This window comes from Pseudopodoces humilis, chromosome 1 (assembly GCF_049639895.1).
Source record: "Pseudopodoces humilis isolate 2021_Gansu_Grassland_sample_001 chromosome 1, ASM4963989v1, whole genome shotgun sequence".
Taxonomy (NCBI): domain Eukaryota; kingdom Metazoa; phylum Chordata; class Aves; order Passeriformes; family Paridae; genus Pseudopodoces; species Pseudopodoces humilis.
The window spans coordinates 91,819,214-91,841,217 of record NC_142200.1 but is presented as its reverse complement, the minus strand read 5'-3'; the positions used below and the strand labels follow the sequence as shown (position 1 = coordinate 91,841,217).

Below are 22,004 nucleotides of genomic sequence, written 5' to 3'. Positions count from 1 at the left end.
CTCAGCAAGGAGAGGTCCATAAGCAGAGCTGTTCATCTGTGGGCGTGGAGAGCTGTTCTAACTGCTTTATTTCCATACCTGTCTCAGAGTTCTTGGACAGTTAACTGAGATTTACAAATACAAGCAAACTAATTTTCACTGCTGGTGCAACTTGAGTTCACTGACCCCAGCCAATTATCCACCCTTCCCCCCCATGACCTGCAAGAATATCCTGGGAAACAGCCCTACTTGTGACTATGCAGCTATGAAACAGTAACAGTTTTTCCAAAATATAATCACTTTCCCCAGATCTTTCATCAGGTTTCACTGCACTATTATTACAGAACTGTGCCATTCATTCCTATGTGGGATCCAGTGTATTAGTCAAAGTGAAATCACTTATCTGATAAGTGGTTCTGCAAATAGACTCAACTTGGATTTCAGGTTCCAATTCAGAGTCTTCCTCGTCTCTTAAAAGCAAACACCAAGAGACACATGCTGCAAGTCTAAAAAATCAGCGTGTAATAGCTACTAGCCATGCTCACCTTTTCTATGTATTCACAAAGCAATATATATTTTTCCTCAGAAATGCAAACTGAATTCCTGTGCAGCTGAATAAATGATGGTTGGGCTAATGGTTCAGTGGGTCCACATCACTGCTATAGTGTCTTTACAAAAATAAAGCCAACCAAAGGAAAAGCAAAAGCAACACAATCCAAATTTACTGTGGTTCAGTAACAAAACTTCTAAGTACGCAACTTCAGGTCTCAATGCTGAGAAAAGGGTAACCTTGTTAAAACATGCTGCAAGCCTCTCATTCAAGTCAAAGTAAGAAAATATATTCTTATTCAAAAGGTTTGCCTCTTCGTATTGCAAACATATAAAAATTAGAAACCAAGAAGAAAAGCATTACAAATCAGCACTGGAGAAGTAAGAAAACCCCTCAAACAGTGATGTAATTTTCTAACTAAAATTCTAAATTTTAAAAGTAAAAGTTAAAGTTAAAGTTCTAAAGATTTTCTAACTCTATTTCAAACCTCAAATTCTCAGAACAGTAGGCAAAGCTTAATAAAAGAGCACCAAGGCTGCAAACAGGTGCATGCCCCTGTCAGGAAAAACAAAGGTGGGAAAGGAACATGAAGCATCACCACAGCTAAAGCTACTTGAAGCATATTTTGGGAAGACAAAAATAAAGCCACTCCCTCTCTCTCTCTATCCTACTACCTGCCATCTGCCCATGAGGCCACAAAGCAAAGCCACATCTTTGGCAAGGGGTGAAGCTGGTAGCAGCTGCGTCACCACAACAGCTCCAGCAGGGAGCAGGGGAAAGAGAAAGAAATGGGGCAACTCCATGTTCTCTTTGCATGGAAATATTGCACCAAGCAGTGATTCCCAGCAGGAAACCTCATTATGTAAGCAGTATCATTTAGTATGTTAGAAGACAGTTACAGCCCATTCTCCTCAATCCAAACATACTCCCTGACCATTTTCTTAGAATATGACAAGGTCATCTTAGCATGTGGTTTCTGAGCAATAGTCACAAGAAATTCAAAATCAGCTCACTGCATCTCAACCACAGCACTAGTAAAGAATCACAACAACAGAGTGCGCAATACCTGGCTTATTCTCAATAAATGTCCTTCCTACAATAATTGTAATATGTTAAGTAGCATTTCACAATAGCTTAACTTAAAAATTTTGCAACAAGCATGGTTAACTGGTGTCTTTTGTGAAATACAAATGGAAACCACAAAACCAAGAGCATGCACTGCTTGATGTAAAAACTGTGAACTGTTGACTTAAAAAATATGTTGCTCAAGAGATATTTTAACACTGCATTATGCCATTAACACTGAAAACCAATGTATTTCAAATATGAAGTAAATAATCCCTTTCCTCATGAGAGGAAACCAAGAGGGACTTGGGAGTGATGGAGGATGAATTCAGCCATCCATGTGCTCTTGCAGCCCAGAAAGCCAGTTGTATCTGGGCTGCATTCAAAGCAGCGTGGGCAGCAGGGTGACGGAGGGGATTCTGTCCCTCTGCTCTGGTGAGACCCCACCTGCAGTGCTGCATCCAGACATGGGATCCCAGAACAGGAAGGACACGGATCTCTTGGAGAGAGTCCAGAGGAGGCATCAGAGATGATTATCAGAGGTCTGGAGCACCTCCCCTGTGAGGAAAGGCTGAGAGAGTTGGGATTGTTCAGGCTGGAGAGAAGAAGCCTCCAACGAGGACTCTCAGTACATGAGGGCTTATAGGAAAGATGAGGACAGACTCTCTAATAGGACTTGTTGCGATAGGACACAGGGTAATGGTTTTAAACTAAAGAGGTTTACTATCTAGAGATGGTGAGATGATCCATCCCTGGAAACATTCAAGGCCAGGCTGGAAAGGACTCTGATCTAGTTTAAGATGTTCCTGTTCATTGCAGGAGATTGGATGAGGTGACCTTTAAAGGTCCCTTCTAACCCAGACCATTCTGTGATAGTGAATCCTACAAAGTTACCATGTCCTGAAGCTCCAGGTTTACTATACACTGAATTTATATTAGTTCAGGACTAAATTGGAAGCAAGTCTGCTAAGCCATAGAGGGAAGGTCAAAACAAAGCCTGTGCAAAACCACATTTGACCTGTTCTCTATAATGCTTGAGTATATACGTGTTACATCCATGTATACATAAACAGCCAAATTTACAGATATAAATGCAATTACAAGCTACAGGACTAAAAGAGGCCACATAAATTCATATGTATAAAAAAAAAGATCCATAGCTTCCACTTCTCATGTAAAAGTTCATCCATTTCAAAAACCCTTCAAAATTTTGGTCTTAAATGTATTTGCTAGTTCAGTCCAGCACAGTCTACATAACTAAGTTAGCAAATGTGTCCATACTGGCCAAACAAAACAGGTCCTACTAATAGCAACAAAAACAATATGAAAAGAAGAAATAGATGAAAGAATAATTTCAAGTTCAGATATTATGTATTTTTAAAAGGCAGTATCTGAAGCTAAGAGCAGTCTGAAGTAAAAATCCCATTTCTTGCAGCTTTCCTTGTATAAGAAATTTTACAATCTGGATTCAGGATTCTAATTAAACATGGTATTTTTTTCTGAAAGGATGTGAAAGAAAATTCTTCATTGTATTTAGGATACATCCACTATTACATCTTTTCCATCTCATAGCATTTTTCACTCACCGTCATTTTTTGGAGTTGCAGGTACCAACTGACAGCTCCACAAATGACTGGTATAAGGAAAAGCATACAAACTAGACATAAAAGTACATAAAAAGTAATCTATTATGGAAATGGGCTAAATTAAAAAAGCACAGGGAGAGACAAAATAAAAACTGGAGACATATGAAGTATTTAGGAAAAAAAAAATCCATGCCACCCAATTGGATTGAGGTAATCACAGATTGCTTCTGCAATGAGTTTTGCTATATTTTAGACAATTTTATTTAACATTGCATTGAGCCTCTGCCTCTTGACTATTGAGTTTCCCTTGAGGTTATGCTAATAAAATATAATAGAACCAAGCAAAACAATAGTTTTTTCCCTACTTGAAGTAAATACATATAAAATTTCTTGGTATTTGTGTTACGTTGGTGGCTGGAGGCACTAACAAGCATCAGTTTTCATTGTGCTTGAAGCTGTAAAACCAATACATGAAAAAAGTTGATTATTTATCTTGTTAGAAGTAGTTACCAGACATTATCTCTTAGGAAAGTTTCAAATTCAAACATATACTTGGAATGAAACAATTCTGTGGTCAACTGTGTCTTGGTGCTGGCCTGTGTTTCTGCCTTTTTTTTTCATTGAAAGTTAAAAAGAAAATATTACAAGTAAAGAAAAAAAATCTGGATAAAAAGTTAAATTCAAAAGGAACCGTTGTCTATGCTCATGTGCCTCCCAAGAGTGATGCACCAAAGGCCAAGTCAGCAGCTGAGGTCTACAATGCCAAATGTGAACTGCTGTACTGCATTGGTAGTATCCCAACTTGCCTTGACTAAACATGCCACAATAAAACACCAATATACCATCAATCTTTGCAGATGCATGTTAAACAGAAACAGAAATTATAATGGAACTCAGTGTAAACAAGAGCTTTGTTGAATACAGACAAAAGAGAAAATTCACCAACACTATTTTTGCTCTTTGTGGTTTAGCATCTAACAGCCACGAGAAAAATGCCTTCAGAAGTATGAGAGAAAATGCTTTTGGCACTCAAGCTCACCTGAACAAGCAAGCATTCTCTGTTTTAGGACAAACACCCATGAAGTATTAGTAGATAATCTTTTGAATCAAAAACAAACAAAATCATACTTGTCAGTACAGACAAGTTTAGATCAGGTTGATTTTTGCATTAGTCCTGCTCCAGCAAGTTTCTGCATGTTTTCCTATGCTCCCTCCCTAGGAAAAGTCAGGCCTGCTAGGACAATAGCCAACATGCAGCTAATTAGATAAATAGTCAAAGTTAACAACCACCTACTTCCAGCACTCAAAGCATTAACCTTTTCTGCTCAATTCAACTGTCTGAAATGGTAAAACAAAGCACTTGTTAAGATAGGGGGACACATGCAAAACACTGATTCTGTAAAGCTCATCTAACTTATCCAAAAACTAGCTAACAATTTGTATTACTGAATCACCCTTTCATGATTCTGCTGTATTTCATATATTTTGGTCTATTAGTTAAAAGCTCAAAAGAGCAAGGGGAAAAAGGAAAACAAACAAAAAACAATAAAACATTCCATTCTTTTTCACTTCTTATGACTGTACTTTCTGAATACAGGTGAACCAAACCAAGCAGAGCTCTGTCCTCATCCTGTCCCATGTTATTTCAATTGACATCAATTAATGTACATCCTCTTTCAATAATGTTATTGTTTGTTTGAGGCAAATCTAAAATCTCTTTCAATCTCCTGCACTTTTTAGTGCGGGAGCAGGTAATTTGATTACCTCTCAATAAGAAAAAGAAACAAGAAATTTCCCAACAGATGGGAGGTGAATGTCACATGGCAGAAGCAGCAAGGATTCTAACTGCACATCCCGAGATTAATTACAACACAAAGTTCAGTTTCAGTAGTCCACTACTGGGCACAGACTGCTTGGAAAAGTCATAAATATTGTTCCAAGGACAAGAAAATATACACAGCCTACTGTTTGAAGTAATAAAAAAACACACTACAATGTCTCAGACTGCTGCTGTGTCCAGCAGTTGTCCGCTATCTCACCACTGTTTGAATCACAAGCTCCTCAGGAATTGTCACCAGCTCCTTGCTTCGGAAAACTCCATAGGGGCATTTTCCAACTGAAGACATGCTGACTTACAAACTGTTAATATTCTGGTTCCATTCACAAACCTTAAATTCACAGAGGTGTGTACAATTCACAGTACACAGTACACAGTGTGTACAATTCACAGTGGATTTTATTCTTTTGCACACCACAACCCAAACCAAACTTTTAAAGTCTTTATTAGTAGCCTATTTTTTGAACAGCAAACAGAAAACCCTCCAATCTAGTAAGGACAAACTAGAGGTTAAGGTGCTAACCTGAAGTGTGAGTTAAATCAAGGAAGGAACTTGCTCATGAGAAATCATTGTCCCCATCCTGTTAAAAGAAGCAAGACATTTCAAGCAGATTTCAACATGTTTTTTATGCACATGCCCATAATAGGTAACCAAACATAGTTTTGCTCAAATGTCTCCAATGCCTCAAAAAGCCTCTTCCTTAAAGCCCTTGATTAACCAACAAAAGAAACCTGAAACTTCTGGCCCAAAACAGCACCTCCATCTTCCTGACATTTTCTACTGTATCTGTTCCCTGGTCTATGGAAAGAGGGGGTCACCAGCACTAAGAGCCCAAGAGAACACCCCATCCACAAAGGTAAGCATATGGCAGAACAGAATGAGAAACACTAGGAAAGCCCAATACTTACTTTTGCTAATTTTACAAACTCTGTCTTGACAGGTTTCCTAAAATTATGCATTTTGACCAAGTCTGAGAGGAGAGGGAAGAACTGTTTTGATTTTTAACTGAAAATAACATCAGCAATGCAGTCTGAAAAGAATTAGATACCCTTTTCAGTGTTGCTCATTTTCTTGAAACATGTTTCAATGTTTCAGATGGTTATACACGTCTGCAAGTTCTTGTTCTAAAATGATGGAAAAAGACCAAGTGACAAGACACAAGGCAATGGCATAAAGCTGTGCCAGGAGTGGTGTGGGCTGGATATTAGATGATGGTTCTTCACCAGAGGGTGTTTGGGCAGTGGCACAGGCTCCCCAGGGAAGTGGTCACAGCACCAAGCCTGACAGAATTCAAGAAACATTTGGACAATGCCCTCAGACACATGGTGTGACTCTTGGCATGTCCTGTGCAGGGCCAGTTGATGATCCTTATGGGTCCATTCCAGCTCTGGCTATTCTACAATTCTATGATACCTGTGTCCCCATTTTGGTTGACAAGGAGAAAGGTGAAAGCATTACTCCATGAGCTACCAGGAGAGCTATACCTTTTAAATGAGAAGTCTTTCTTGTTTACCCATATCACTGAAGTGTAACGGTTGATTGCATTTGTTTGCAAAGCAAAATGTATCTTGTATGTTTAGCAATACTTAAACTTAACTGATTTTCAATGTCTGTAAACACTGCCTGTGAAGCACCAGGGCTCCTGGGGCCTACATAGCTGGGGACCTGGACCTCAGCAAAAAGTTCAAATACAGATATATGAAGTCATGAAATAGAGTTGGTTTCTCATGTCCTGGCCATACTTTCTTCTCTAAAATTGTGATCAAATCTGTATCTGTTCCTAATGATCTGGCTCAAGACATAAAGAGTATCTAAAAGGTTATTAGCCCACTAAAGCATCTGAAGCTTAATCAGCACTGTGCCAACATCTCAAAGCATCAGTATCATGCAGTACTTAAAGCAGTCCCAAATGTGTTCCTATCAGAATAGAAAATATTTCTATAATGACATTCAGAAGTTGATTTTAACAGGTTCTTTTTCTTTTCTTGTACTTTTTTAAAAACCTTTTAAAATATTAAACTAAAGTGCACGCAAGTTTATAGCCTAGGCTTTTGCAAATCTCTGCAAAATGTGGCCATGTAACACATGCAATCACAAGCAGTCCATAATTCTTTTATCTTCTAAACACTATGCAATGGAAAGCACTCAGTTCTATATGGTGTGCTTTTTTTACATTTTATAACATCACATCAACCAGCTTTTAACATTCTTTTACAGCAGTCGTGAGTGCAAGAAAAAGAACACACTCAGATGCAGCTAAAAAACTTCCACTAACAAGCATCATTTAAATCACAGAATTTTTCATCAACAGCTGTGTCTTCCATCAGCTTAAGACACTAAAAGCATGGATGACAACATTAAATAAGTATAAAAAGAAGAAAAGAATACTTACTAGATTGGTAAGGTTTTAAATTAAGACTTCAGTTTAATAATATTTTTGTACTAAGCCTATAAAATCCTTCTGCAGCATTTAGAAGCCATAGAGCATTTTGAGTCAGCTATGCTTCTTGGTAAAGCTTGACCAAATACATAACTGTGAAGCTGGTATTGCTTAAACTGAGAAACGTTAACTAGTAGAATGAACATTTTTAAAAATCATTGTTTTGCAATATGGATGGGCACACCTGTACAAAAGAAAAATTCTCAAATGCTTTAGTAGAAAACCCTTCTGGAAATTTCTGCAAGGAAAGCCCAGAAGCATAAAAAAAAAGTAATCTGGTGAACGTAAGAGAAATACTCAGTGTTTTCAACTAATTAATTTGTACACATTACATCAAAGATTAGAGCACTTCCTAAAAAAAATATAATTTCTTTACCAAACAATGAGCTCCAAAACTAATTTTAAAATTAACTTTGGTTAATGGTGTGTGATTGCGGAGATCTTAATAGATCTCCTACATCTGTAAATATGTAAATGTTGTGCCTAAATCTATTCCAATCAAGGTTTTGATGAAGCAACTTCAGTAGTCACCTAGGCTCCTCAGGTTGTTCTTAGAAAAGAATTGTGATTTTAAATTCTAGGTAACTGATTTACAGCCTCTACTCAAAACCAAGTAACTCCTATTGTCTGGGGAAGGAGTTCCTCTCACTGTGAATATGGCATAAATCTTGAATAGAAGCACTTCATCAATATGTAAGTGTGTGAGCCTCTCATCCTAGCAAAAGACAAGGTTTTCAGACTTTAGAGAGTCTGAGCAAGGAGTATTATTGGCAACAGTCTTAGGGCAAAAGAAATCAAGTGTCAAACTTCCTCCCACCCAATGAAGTTTGTTTTGCAGGCATTTTTACTTCAAAGAATTCAGGTCTTCCTCAGATTTCTTCAAGACAAGTGGAAAACAGCAGTATTTCTGCCTACAGTTCTCAGAACCATCCAGTTAACCTTAAGTACTCCAACACAAACACTGGAAGCCACAGCAACACACTGCTCCTGTAAAATCCAACAAAGAGCCAGGCTATGAAACTCAGAAACTTACACCTGGTGGAAATTATCTTCTTAAGCTAAGAGGAGGCATTAAATAAAAAGCTTTGAAATACTTACATTTCCTCTCCTGGAAGTACATCATGCCTTAGATTTTACTGCATGAACAGTATAAATAACTCTAAATCATAGTCTGCTTCTACACTGGAAATGTATTAGGAACACCAAAAGGATTAATGCTGTGTTAAAGAAAGTGATAACCCTGCATAATGTGCGATTTTTCATTTTGCTCAACTTGCAAAATGCATCATATAAATTACATTCATAAATGTTGGGAAAAAAAACAAAAAACAAACCTTCTTCCAGGGTTATTTTCATTTTCAAATATTTCAAGCTGCAGAAAATTATTCTTATCTCTGAACAAGCTTTTTTATTTCTTAAAGAATAGCATCCTTCTGTACTTAATATCAACACAATTGCATTTGGTGAACAGAAATCCTGTAGCATCCAAAGGCAGTCATACCTTTTACTCTTCAATTTAATCCACTGAGAGCTTTAAACAACTTGCAAGGTCTACAATCACAGCCCTCTTAAACTAACATTTCCACAAATTCTATGGTTTTTGATGCTCCTTCTAGCATGAAAGTGAGATCCCACACACAGTGTTTATTCATGAATTGGTGAAAACTGAAGCAAGGACAGAACTGGAAGCCACATGGTGCTACTTCAGTGCTAAAAAGCCCTCACATCTCTGTCACAGCTCATAGCCATCAGAAAGAAAAGGGTTGAACACACACTGGAGCATGCCTTAAAGTGAATGCAGCAACAAATATATCAGAGAAAGTGTGTTAATGCTATATGTTAATTATATATAGTAACGAAGATAATTATTTATAGTGGTCAGAGTTATTCTATGCCATGAGACAAGCCACGAACACCTCAACAGCATAACCACCTTTCCACCCAGACAGCATCATTCTGGCTGTTTTGATAAGAGAGACACCAAATTCCTAAACATAATACTTCAGCCAGCAAGAGAACTCCTTAAGGAAAAGCCAAAGTCCCCGAACACAAGTAACTTATACCAGCACCCAGGAAAGGATCAAGCAAGGGGCAAGACTGCTACCTAGAAACACTCAAGAGTCTCTGAATCTTTAGAGGTCATCAGGAAAACTGGGTTACATATCTGAGATGTAGCAGTCCAGAAAAGAGTATCAGAGCACGCAGAAATTAATGGAGGCTGAAATTGAAGAGCAAAATAACTTTATTTTAAAGGAAGCAAGCTTCTCTAGCATACTTACGGGCTTAATTTTCTTCATCAGTCTTACTAGATTTACTGTGGTTTACACAAGTTAAGGTTAGTAACTTCTTGAATGTTTATTCTTGCTATTATTAACAGCTAAGTTTTAAGAATGCTACTTTTGACTAAAATAAATTATAGCAGAAAATGTTACCTGATAACCTTCTGCAAATGAGAAAATAAAAACCAACAAAACCTACAAACACAATAAGCAGAGGCACATAAATGAACCACCAAAAAACTACCCAACATCCCCCAAAACAAATAAATAGTAACACCTCTCTGGAAGAATTTTAATGATATTTTACTTATTTTTTATTATCTATACTGTTTATAAAACACATATACATATACAGCTACCTCATCCAAGTTGGTCACACTGACAGATGACCAGGTCCAAAACAAAGACATCCTACTGAAACACTGTCAGCAAAACAAGGATGTGACTGACTTTTAAATAAATAGATTATTTTTAAAGTATTATTTAATTTTAAATTCCAAGGCAAAATAAAGTCAACTTCAAAAAATGGAACTTTCCAAAAGCTGCATATTTCCTGGAATTCCCAGCAACTACTCTACTACACAAGAGGTAGATTCATCACTAATCAAAACACAAGCCTTAATAATTATTTAACTCCACCCACTTAATTATAGTGGGAATTCTTTACTGCTATTGCCTAACCCTACTTTAATCTTATTTTAAGATTAACCAAGTGAGAATAAAATCTGCCCAGGAAACTCTCTCAATTCCCATCAATAAGCTAATCTCTTTAATTGCTCTCCATACCATTACTCTGGTTCAGCAAGTTCAACTTTACTGATACTGAAGAACAGGAGACTATCCCTAAGAGCTGTAAGAAAAAAGAAAAACAAAAGAGCATAAAGATTATACTGTCACTCATCTTGTATCACCTGTATACACATCTGCAAAGGTTCAGAGTGTCTGGGAGTGGCTCTGCTCCTTTTTTAGAAGAAAATCAGACCAAAAAAGGTTGAACCTACAGGAATTGTTGGGTTCTGGCAGATCCACATCTGGCCCATGGTATTAGTGAAGGATCAGCTTTTCACAGTCATTCTTTAACCACCAGTGTGAACACACTACCACTGGTTTGATTCAGTACATTTTAAAGTCATATATGCAAGCAATGAAGGAACTGTTGCAGTGCGCAAAGAATAAATAAATTATTTTCTCACAGAACATGATGTTCATATATAACATACATATGTTACTATGTAACACTTTTAGACTGATTTTTTATTTTTTTTTAAAGAAGAATTTTACAGGGCTGAGTATTAATTTTTCTACTCCAAGCATGTTCGCTTTGACAACACACACACTACATATTTATTTTGTTACTCAATTGAGAAAAACAAAGATCTCCATAGCTACCAACAGGCTGGTGTGACAGGATATAATGGCAGTTCATTTTGTATCACCCAAATTTCATGCATTGGGTCTTTGCTGCAACAAATTAAGAACTATTTGGGAGAAGTTGTGTTCTTTAGAGTCAATGTGTCTCCCCTGTGACAGTGCACCTTACGAAAAACCAGAAAAAAACTACAGAAGTTGTCATTCTCCATGGCTGGGGACTGCCAGGATCTGAGATTAGAGAATGAATGATACATGCTACAGGAAAAGAACAAGTATAGGGAAATTTAAGGATGAAAAAGAATAAATAAAGAATAAAATAATAGAAAGGCTACAAGTAACATCAGGTTCATGAACAGAGCAGCAACAGAAACATGTTCTTCAAAGAAATATTTTTGGTCATTTGCTTTCAGTTAGGCCCTCTTTCTTAACCAACTCTATTCTCCTGGCTAGGACACACACCATACCACATCATTTCTGGCACAGGATGAGTAAAATAGAAGGATGGCCACGACTGAACTGGGAACTATCTTGTCATCAGTTCTGTTGGCCAACACACACTAACTGTTGGAAGTATTCTGGGAATAGTTTGCTTTTTTTTCTTTGTTTTTGGCAACAGAGAAGAAAAGGCATAAGCCATTCTGGTCACCAAGTACAACACCAGCAGCCAGGAAGTGAAGCATTCTCAGGAGTGGAGGAAATTTCTGCTGTGCCAGCCACAGCAAGCAAGTGGTTTCTGTTCCAGGTTACAGCCCTGAGAGTCTGTTAGCAACTCCAGCACTGCAAGCAGGTAGCTTATATCCAGCTTCTCTCTCCTCCTTCCCTTCCAGAGAGCCACGTGTTTCTAACCAAAACGGACTTCAACAGCCAGTCCATCCCCAGCGAACCACACTAAACAAATGACTGCACAAATAGCCAAACTTGTTTACTAAAGATAAAATCTACAAGACACATACCACATTGTTTCTTTACACTGGGCAGTGATAGCTGTATGTGTACAGGTTTTCCAGCTACTCTCATCACAACTACACTTCTGCAGAAACTGGAGGCAAAAGTCACTACCATGTCATTTTGTTTGACATCAATGGAATGGTACTGAATAATAAAACACATTCTTCACAAGACTTGTATTGTAAGGTAATCAACTAATCTTTCAAAAAAATGTATAGTGAAATAGCTGGTTTTAAGTATACACCAGACACCCTTTTCAAAGAATCACAAAACCGGTAGGGCTGGAAGGGACTTCTGGACATCATCTTGTTCAAACGCCCTGCCAAGGGAAAGTCACCCAGAGCAGGTGACACAGGGACACATCCAGGTGGGTTTGGAAAGTCTCCAGAGAGGGAGACTCCACCACCCCCCGGGCAGCCTCTTCAGTGCTCTGACACCCTCAACATAAAGAAGTTCTTTCCCATGTTAAGGTACTTGCCATTTAATTTATGGCCATTGCTGCACACCACTGAAACGGAGGTCCCAGTTAGGCCATATTTAAGAAGATGAAAAATAAAACAACCTAACAATTCACATATTAAAAAAAAAAATAAAAATCAAAAGCACAGTCAACTCTTCAAAAGACTATTACAACATTGTCTTGAAAAGTGATATAAAAGCCCCTAACTAAATGGGTTGGAAGTTCTCCTACATAAGTGTAGTGGTAATCACTTGCAAATTATTGCTATTTAAAAAAATCCACTCTACCTTGCAAATCCATCCTAGAGAATTCACCATTGTAACACTCAAACTCAGCACATTTCTTGCTCTAAAACCCAAAATTACTTCTACATTGAAAACACAAAGCTTTAAGATATGCAATATTATTTGATAGTTAAGTATCTTTGTAAGGAAACTACTTACTTGATGGAGTTTCTGAAGTGGTCCTCAGCAGGATTTTTTACTGTACAACTGTTCAGCAACCATAAATCTGCTTCAGCAGAGTTGTCTACAAAACAAAAAGAAAAAAACCTGTGTTACAAATTATTTAATCTGTCAGCTTCTAACTTATGTCATATTAAAAAAAATACCAAACTGAGCCATTAATAATAAGTTGGCTATTTGCAAGATTACTTTATATTCAATTACATTCTTGGAAGGGCTTGTTTCTGAGTTTCTTGTTCATTGTTTTGTGTTTTAGGAAAAAAAGAAGTACATGAGCACTTCCATTGTAATTTCTTTTTAATTTTTTTGCCAATGGGGAACTAATAGTTAATCTCATTTACCAGATGCAACACCATTAAGTTGCACATCATGGAAAACAAAGCTAAAACGAATGTCACAACTCCCAGAAATGCATACTCCCATAAAGATCTTGCTGAGACAAAGGCAAAATTAAGTGGTCAACAAAAGCAGGTTTCTCTAGGAAAATAAAATCCCTACTTCAGCTCCACTGTGAATTAATACTACAAAAGAAACAAATCACAATTTATAAAATGTGAACCTCTACTAAAGAGAAAAGTCAACGTAGCTGGTTTGGAAAGAAACATGCATATTTCTAGTTTTGATTATATCTTAGTTATGGTGTAATTATAGCTCAGAAACTTTCAGACAAAAGCTATTCATGCAACCAATATCTGCCTCCATTTAGATAAGGATACTATTTTTTTCAGGATCCAAACCTTTCTGTATGTTCAGAGCCTATTGATATCTAAATTCATTAACAGAACTGATTCCCAGGATTATCTGCAGAAGCACATATATAAACACTAATCCTGTAAAACATGGCCAATAGTACAGAATTACTAGCATAGTCATTGTCCTTGTGAAGTTAGAGCTTCTTTTTTTGAACAAAAGAATAAAGATAATCTATCACAAATAGTTTAGTGCTTTAGCATTCATCAGAATAGCTTGTATCAGTTTGGATAAGAAAATTCATGTCACTCACTGCTATTCACTACAATGAGCACTGAAGTATTGACTGATGCATCATTAAATAACATAAGCCAGTGAGCAATGAATACAGGTAAAACAATTTTTAGGATGCCTTACTCAAATTGACATCCTGCTAAAGCAGGAGAAAGCCTGCCAAGACTTAGGCATATTTATATATGCACTCTTCATGAATGTATCCATACAGACATGAATATCCCTTTCCTCCACGCATACACAGTTATGACGAAATACTAAAACTGAAAAAGCTTTCTGTCTCATTTACATTTTTTCCAAGGAAATAGTTATTTACAATTAGCTATCAGCCACTTAACCTATGAAGCAGTAATTTGATTTAAAGTAATACATAAAACGTAACATGCTAAATAAGAGAAAACATTCAGGGTTCTAATCATTATTGGCTAAGATTACACTATTAACTTGGCTAAAACACAACTTCCTTTCACAACAGGGAAAGGCAACAAAGCAACACTCAGACCTTTAGCTACTTTAAACAACACAAATATCTGACCCTGTCAGGTTGGGAAAAAGCACTCTGTTTTTTAGCCTACATAGAAGCCAAAATAAAAATGGGACAAGACAAAGAATCTCTCCTCCAACCCAGGCTTCATGAAAACTACATTTTTAGACTAATGAACAGACTATTTTATTATTAGATAATCAGAGGTTAAAAAAAAATAGATTAGGAATCATGTACAGAGAAGCAAAGAATCAGAGTTTCAATGTCAGAAAAAGAGTGATCTCTTGGCCTAGTCAGATGTACCAAGTATGAAAACAAACACATTTTAAAAACAGTTTTCCAGTTACACTGCCAAAACCTTGTATTTCTTATTCTTCTCAGCAGCATAAAATGTTTATAAATTCAGCCCCACACCCGTAACACACCCACCTGAGAATAAGGGGTGGGACACACACACAGAGACACAAAATAGCAAGAGGCCAACATTTAAGCGAGACAACAGTTGCAGTAGCCCTCATCGGCGAGTGCAAAGCACAATCATTTTCAAGAGATATCTTTATTCAGAGGGGAGATGCCATGAGACAGAGAACACCAGCTCTGGGCTTGGTTTCAGTTCCTCCTTGTACCGTGGTTTCCAGGTGTGCAGGAAGAGACAACACTGTGGCAATGCTTCCCCTCTAAAGCCAAAATCAAACCCCTCTCTTCAAAACAGCCTTGGAAAAAGTAACACATTTAAGTTTAGAAAGTCCTTACATAGTAAACCAACAGGACTCACTTCACATAGCAGTTTGGTTTCCAGGCTATTAATATATTGACTCCTTGACTGAGGGACAACAGCAACACTTTATATATTTTACACATATAAAAAAGTCTTCCAAATACATGTAAATTCATTCCTTAACAGGTTTCAGCCTTTGCAGAACAGATGAAATGCAAAGGCTTCTCACAGCATAAAATCTCTTGAGCAGTTTTGGGAAAAGGAGTCTCATTCATGTACACAGCTAAAAATCATTTAAGGAAAATAAAACTATAAATGAGGTTTGTCCTCCTCTTACAGCAACAGTATTGTTGTATCATATTTAGTTGTTCTATTTCTGCATTTATTTTTAATTTTTTTCCTAATTAATTCTCATAATCTCTCATATGAATACACATATATGTAAGTTTTGATTATGCATAATATACATAAATATATAGACACATACTTATGAGTTATATTAATTTATTAAGTACGAGTCCATATCAACTCTTCAAAATGACAGCTGAATTTTCTTAGTACTTTACTGCCCTATTCATAATTAAATAATTGCATGCGCTGGTGCAAACTAACCACAGCCTACTGCATTTTCTCAAGAAAAATTCAGCTAAAAAGAAAAAAAATTGCCAATGGGGCCTTTTTGTATCAGGTTGCAGGAAGATCTGAGCATTTGCAACATTGTGGGAATAACTTGTCAGCGGTCACATTTTGCTTTGCAAGGCCTTGATGGATGTGTGGAAACAAACATGGACCAAAACAGCAGACTGGGCTTGGCATGTATAAACAACATCTTCTGACTTCATAATTACTAAGTATTAAGCAACACCAGGGTAACGATTCTTTATTCAGGGCACAGAGACTGGAGCAATTGGCTACCTATATATGTATGTAGGTATATGTATGTATATATGTATATATATGTATGTATGTATATATGTATATATATATGTGTGTGTGTGTGTGTGTATATACCTATAACTGTTCTGAAATGAGTAGGTGCTACTGCTCAGTGCTGTCCCCAAATAAAGAGTCAAAGAGCTCTGACAAATAACCTCAGGCTTCTCAATACATGCCTAGAGGGGCAGGGGCAGACAGCCCTGAGGATTCCCTGTTTATAGTGCAGGCAGACAGAGGAAGTGTTTAGGTGTGGGTGGGAAGCACCACATGAATGTGCTGCTGCACGCACTAAGGCAACTGCGCACCCTTCCTTGGAAGGTCTCTACCTGCCACCTTGTACAACTCCATAAGCAAGGTTTTTGACAAAGCTCCAACATTTCAGTGAAGAACAGAGGCCTGTGTTCGTGAGCTCACACAGATCTGAGTGAACAGGACAATCTAAACTTTACAGAAGGTTTTCCAGCAGGTCACAGAGACTGACAGGCAAAACTGAAGCAAGAACCATAAGTACAGTGAACATCATTTATGGTAGTGAATATGATACAGGTGCATATATCCTGCAACAGTCTTCTCTAAGGGGATCTTCTTCAAGTTATTTTTGCCATATATTCAGCCTAATGATACTTTTTAAATTATGACATTTTGCTGACAACTTTTTTTATGAGCTACTTAAACAGTTTCCTCTATGATAAGACATTTTTAGAAAAAAAAAAAAAAGGATATATAAAATCATGCTTTGTATTTAATGCTCAAAAACACGACTCAAAACCATGGTCTTTTTGCATTGTGACATCTTTTCCATAAAAAAAAAAGGCTACACTGGAAGTAAACCACAAAGTCTATCATACTCTCTGAAAAACAACATAGAGTACAAAGGAACCTAAAGGTCATGGAAACTTCTGAACACTTAAGCTAATTGGGAAACTCTGGAAAACATGAATTGGCTGCATTATGCAATACTAAGATGATAAAATGGCAAGAGTCTGAAACATCAGTATACCTACAGAGGAAAATAATATTTACAATTATTTTCTATCAGTGTCAAGTTTGTTATCATTACAGAAACTATAAATCAGCAGAATTTCTTAAGAACACTGTAGTAATAGTATCAGCTGAAAATAAACAACTGACTTGGGTTTTGCCTGGTCTCTTAGTTTTAGTCTTTCAATTCTTTTTCCAAAACTTTGTTTTCCTTCAAAACCCCCCAAACTACATCTCCTTGAAAATCAAAACACTCACAAAGCAAAAAATTAGAAAAAACACAGCTAGTGAAGCCCTAAAAGAGCAGCCTTTCTTTACTTAAGCACATCACTCCTCTCTCTGCACTGAAACCCCTACCAGGTTTGCTCAGCACAGTTTGCTCAAAAACATGACTCATAACTAGTATGACATACTTTTAAATACTGTACATCGGTCTGAGAAATTCAGTTTGAAAGCAGATCTTTCTCTGTAATCATTGAAGGCTCCTCCAGGCCCTTTCCTTCTAGCTGTCCTTATCCTGTTCCTAATCACTTTGTGAGTTTTCCTTCTCACCTTTTCTGATTTTCTTACTTCTAACTCTCTTACACAACAAATATACCTCCAGTTTCTCTGTTTCCACATGCTGTATTCCAGCCTCTGTTCCCATTTATGGACCTCCCCATTAAACATTTTGTCATGTGCAATTCTTCCTTCCAAAACATCTCTGCTCCCTCCCTTGCTACCCTGGCTGCCACTTCATGCTCTGCAGCCAGACCCAGTAACATCCAAGGTATCTGGAATGAGTGCCCACACTGTACTCCAAGGGAATCATCTGCCCCCAAATATCTAAGCATGAGGACACCTCACAGCCAGTTACAGAAGTCATGGAGCATCTTGACTGGAACAAAGTTGCGAAACTACTTCTTTTCTTTCAACATCCCTGTGTCACAGAAACCCACTGTCACTCAAATTAGGTTACTGAAATTAGGTGCTGGTTAATTTAATGATTTCTTGGACCACTGTGCATTGAGAGACCTCAAGAAGTATTGGGAAAGAATCTTCTCATAAATACTAGTCCAGAAATGCTGTGAATCATCAGTGCAGGAGGAAGGTACATCCTCCTCCAGGGACATGGACTTTGCTTATTTGCAGACAATAGGCTTTGCTTGGCAGAAGGAAAAACCTCAACAAGGTTGAGAATATCAAGAAAAAGTTTGGGGTTTTATTTGTGTGCCTTTCCATGGCACACAAAATACTTACCTATCATTTGCTAGTTCTCAATATTGCATCAGATACAGTTAACTGTCAACTTCCATGCAACTTGTCCTACAGAAAACATTCCAAGCATACAAGCTCTTTCCTTGTGTCTGCACCCCTGACAGGAGCTACAAATCAAAACCACAAGTTATCATGAGTTTCCAGATGGTACTTGTTTGAAATCTCAGGGACACATTATCAGTTCCCACCTCTGAAGACAATCCATGCATTTGCCAATGATATGAAAAACCCAAAGGCATGCTGAAAATACCAACTTTGCAGATTGCAAATGTCTTTCAAAATAATCCCACTCATGTCTTATCAACAGTATCAGGATGTAAAATATAAAAGGATCAGCTTGATTGCAACACAGCTTCTGTTTTCTCATTAAATTTCTGAGATACTCTGGACATAACAAATTACTTCATTAACAATCAATGAAAACACAACTACTTGGTTCACCCTTGCATATACGTTATTTAAAGTTCCAAAAGGACAGCCATGCTGTTTATCAAATCAGGCGATGCAGACAAGCCTTTATGAAAAAAATAATTCTCCCATCATGCCTCTTGCCCTGATTTAAACTACAAATCTGAAAATTTACCATTTTTATTCTCCAGTAACATTTTCATTACTGAGCTAATAGCGCAAGTAAGCATTCTTGGGTTTTCTGATTTTTAAGAAATTGAGTATTTTTAGTAAATTTTCTTGAGCAAGCAGACTTCTCAACAGCAGCTACTGCTAGACAATAAGCAGATTTTGTAAAGCCTCCCAGATCAGGATTCTGTGTTTCCTGTTGAAGCATATTTCTCACTGTCCAGCACCAAAAAAAGGTGTACAGGGACTTATCCAGTGAACACATCAAATAAGAAGGAACTTTGCATGTTTAAACACACAAGATCTACCTAGTTAAAACCCAGTAATTCACTATTGGATTCAAAACACAACATGTTAAATGATGCCTCTCCTTATTTCAGCATAACAGACAAATAATTCAATTTTATGTACTCATGCCTGCTTTCAGAACTGAAAGTTTCCTAAAAAAATACTGGTTTATTTTCAGTCACCTCTGAAAACCCATTCCCAAAGAAGAATCACATACATCTCCCTTTTCAGCTGTTTAGGGGGTATTGTGCAGTTACTGGGACAAACTACTAAGCTATCACTTGATGTCCATTCAACCTCTTTGTGACCTGGAACTTTGTCTTACCACTCCTTCCCAACAACAAACTCCTTCAAAATATATTTAATTTGCTGAAGTTTACCAAGGCCAGCAGAACAGCTTATGGCTTCTGCCATCATCACTAAAACTAAAGAGTGACTTTGAGATCACTGCAAACATGAAACTGGAGCTTGAAAAATAACAGTAAGCAAACACCTGAACTAACATTAATATATTTATAAACAGTGCAGACAAAAGAATCTGTACTTTAGAGCATGCCCATTAACAGAATACTGCAGGCCTGGTATGGGGGTACTGAACAGAAGACAACACAGAAGAAAAAGTACATGAAAGAATAAACTGAGCTTCAAAATATCGACAGTGATAAACTTCACTTCCCACTTCTACTCTGCAACCATCAGTAGCACTTACTCTTATTTATACTGGGATTTTGAAGTGAGTAATTCATTCTCTAAGTACTTTTCATCTCTGCTCTAGACACAGCACAGGCTACAGTCTGGGTCTGAGATGATCCTTGGAGTAAGCTACCTTTTTCTCCCAATTTCTACTTGTGTCAGACCAGCAGGATACTGCAGCACCCAGACACACAGAGCTGGGCAGGAGGGCTTCAGCCCATCCCCCCTTAGCAACACCAAAGCTCCATGACGCAAAGAATAGGAGGGTTAAACATACTTAAAAGGTTTACCTTTTAACAATGTAAAAAAATCCAGTTAGGTTATAACTTGTATTTTCACTCCTTCTGCAATGTCCAGCTGACTTTTCTGCCTCTGCACCCAGCACAAATAACATGAATTGACAAATTATTTTGGTATTTTGTTCATTTTACTCTAATTCACTAGATTTTCAATGCATTAAGGCACCTGGGGGTAACATGAAATTGCGAAATTATTTACATTCAAAAAGGCTAGACCTAGAAATGTTTCTTTTGAAAAGCAGCAGGTTTCCTTTCGGAACTTTAAAATTGCAGTACCTGTAAGACATTTCAGTAACTCCCCCATATGAATGAGAACTTTCCCAAGCCCATAGCCATTGAACAACTCATACTTGTTCTAATCAAGAAAGAGACTGATCATTTCCACACCCTCCCTGCTTGCTATCTTTGTTGATCAGGGAAAAAATATATATATTTCAGTTCAACTCTGGGTACAGTTTTCTGTGCCATAATCTACACTAAATGTGCCATTTTAGTCTACATTCCACAGTTCCACTTGTCTTGTCAAATAGCTCCTAGACAGACATTTTAAAGGAAAGTGTACAACACTCTTACAAGTGTACAACCCTGGCCATGTTCTAAAGGAAGCTTATTCCAACATGGCATGACCTTAATGGGCTACTCTTTTCTCATGGCTCTTTTTTGACATAAAATAGTCAAAGCTCACTCTGCACATGGTATTATATACCAAAGGTGGAAAATTCAGGCTGAATTTTTAGCTTATTCCTTCAGAATAAAGACTTCACTACTTTGAGAAAAGTGGATCATGCAACTATTCCTTGAACAAAACAAGACCTTAATACAAGAGATGATAAATCTCACTGCTAGCTAAGAGGCTAGAAAGCCTAAGCACTGCCAATGGATGTTCAGCACAGTAACACCTAACGTTAAGGTACCCAAATTACCCTGGGCAGCAGCAGATGCAGGTGCCATAGCATGGTGCTCTAAGGTGGGCATTTCACCTTGCTCTTAAGCACAGGCAAAATCTCAAGGCATTCCAAGAGCCAACTGCTCCTTTCACTTCACTGAAGACTTAATGATCAGTGTAAATAATTTCAATATGCAAAGTAGTGATGAGTGATTTATCAGTCTCTTGGGAAAAGTCCCATTACATTAGGAACAAGGTCAAGTAGCCTGTTTCAGCCAGGCTATGCTACAACACACAAATAACTCCAACTCATTCTGATGATTAATGCGGGTAGAATTTGTTTTGTTGACAGAATTTGGAAAAATCCCAGAAACTCCTCCTCTGAATCTTAGGCCTGCTTGATATTCCAGAAATAGCACACACAGTACAACTCAGTGCTTTTCTGTCCCTACATACAGCTTCATACGCAAAACACAAGTTATTCAAATCAGCAAATACACACTAATTGCTTCTGTCTTAGTCACTCAAAAACCAAAGCCAACCATGAACAAAACATCTTGCACAACACCGTGCAACTGAACTTTCAAAGCACGCTGCAAATATTAACTGATTTACCTTCAACAGCCACATATTAAATATGCACCCTTCCCTAGACCAATTCCTTTTCATCTTACAAACACAGACAAGTAATTTCAGAGTTTCCATAACTTGATCGAGCCACACAGGGTGTCTATGCAAACAAGCCAACATCCTAGCCAAGTTGTTCCTGCCTTCAGGTCTGTCCCTGAACACAAAGCTATTGCCTAGATACATATGCACAAACTATTTCAGTCTACACCCTTTAGAGGCCAGATAGCTGATATCCAATCAATTTTTGTGAAGTTTAAAGGCAATCACAAAACCCAACCTTTCAGTAATTTGG

At 37.5% G+C, this 22,004-nt stretch overlaps 1 protein-coding gene across 4 annotated transcripts in view; it reads right to left on the bottom strand.

Annotated features, from left to right (window-relative positions):
• CDKAL1 (CDKAL1 threonylcarbamoyladenosine tRNA methylthiotransferase) overlaps positions 1–22,004 on the bottom strand; it is a 377,880-nt gene that overhangs the window by 297,363 nt on the left and 58,513 nt on the right. For all 4 annotated transcript variants that reach the window (XM_088053806.1, XM_005525251.3, XM_014254558.2 and 1 more), the window contains one exon: positions 12,960–13,044. In XM_088053806.1, coding sequence (XP_087909932.1) covers positions 12,960–13,044 — 85 coding nt within the window. The remainder of the gene's footprint in view (positions 1–12,959; positions 13,045–22,004) is intronic.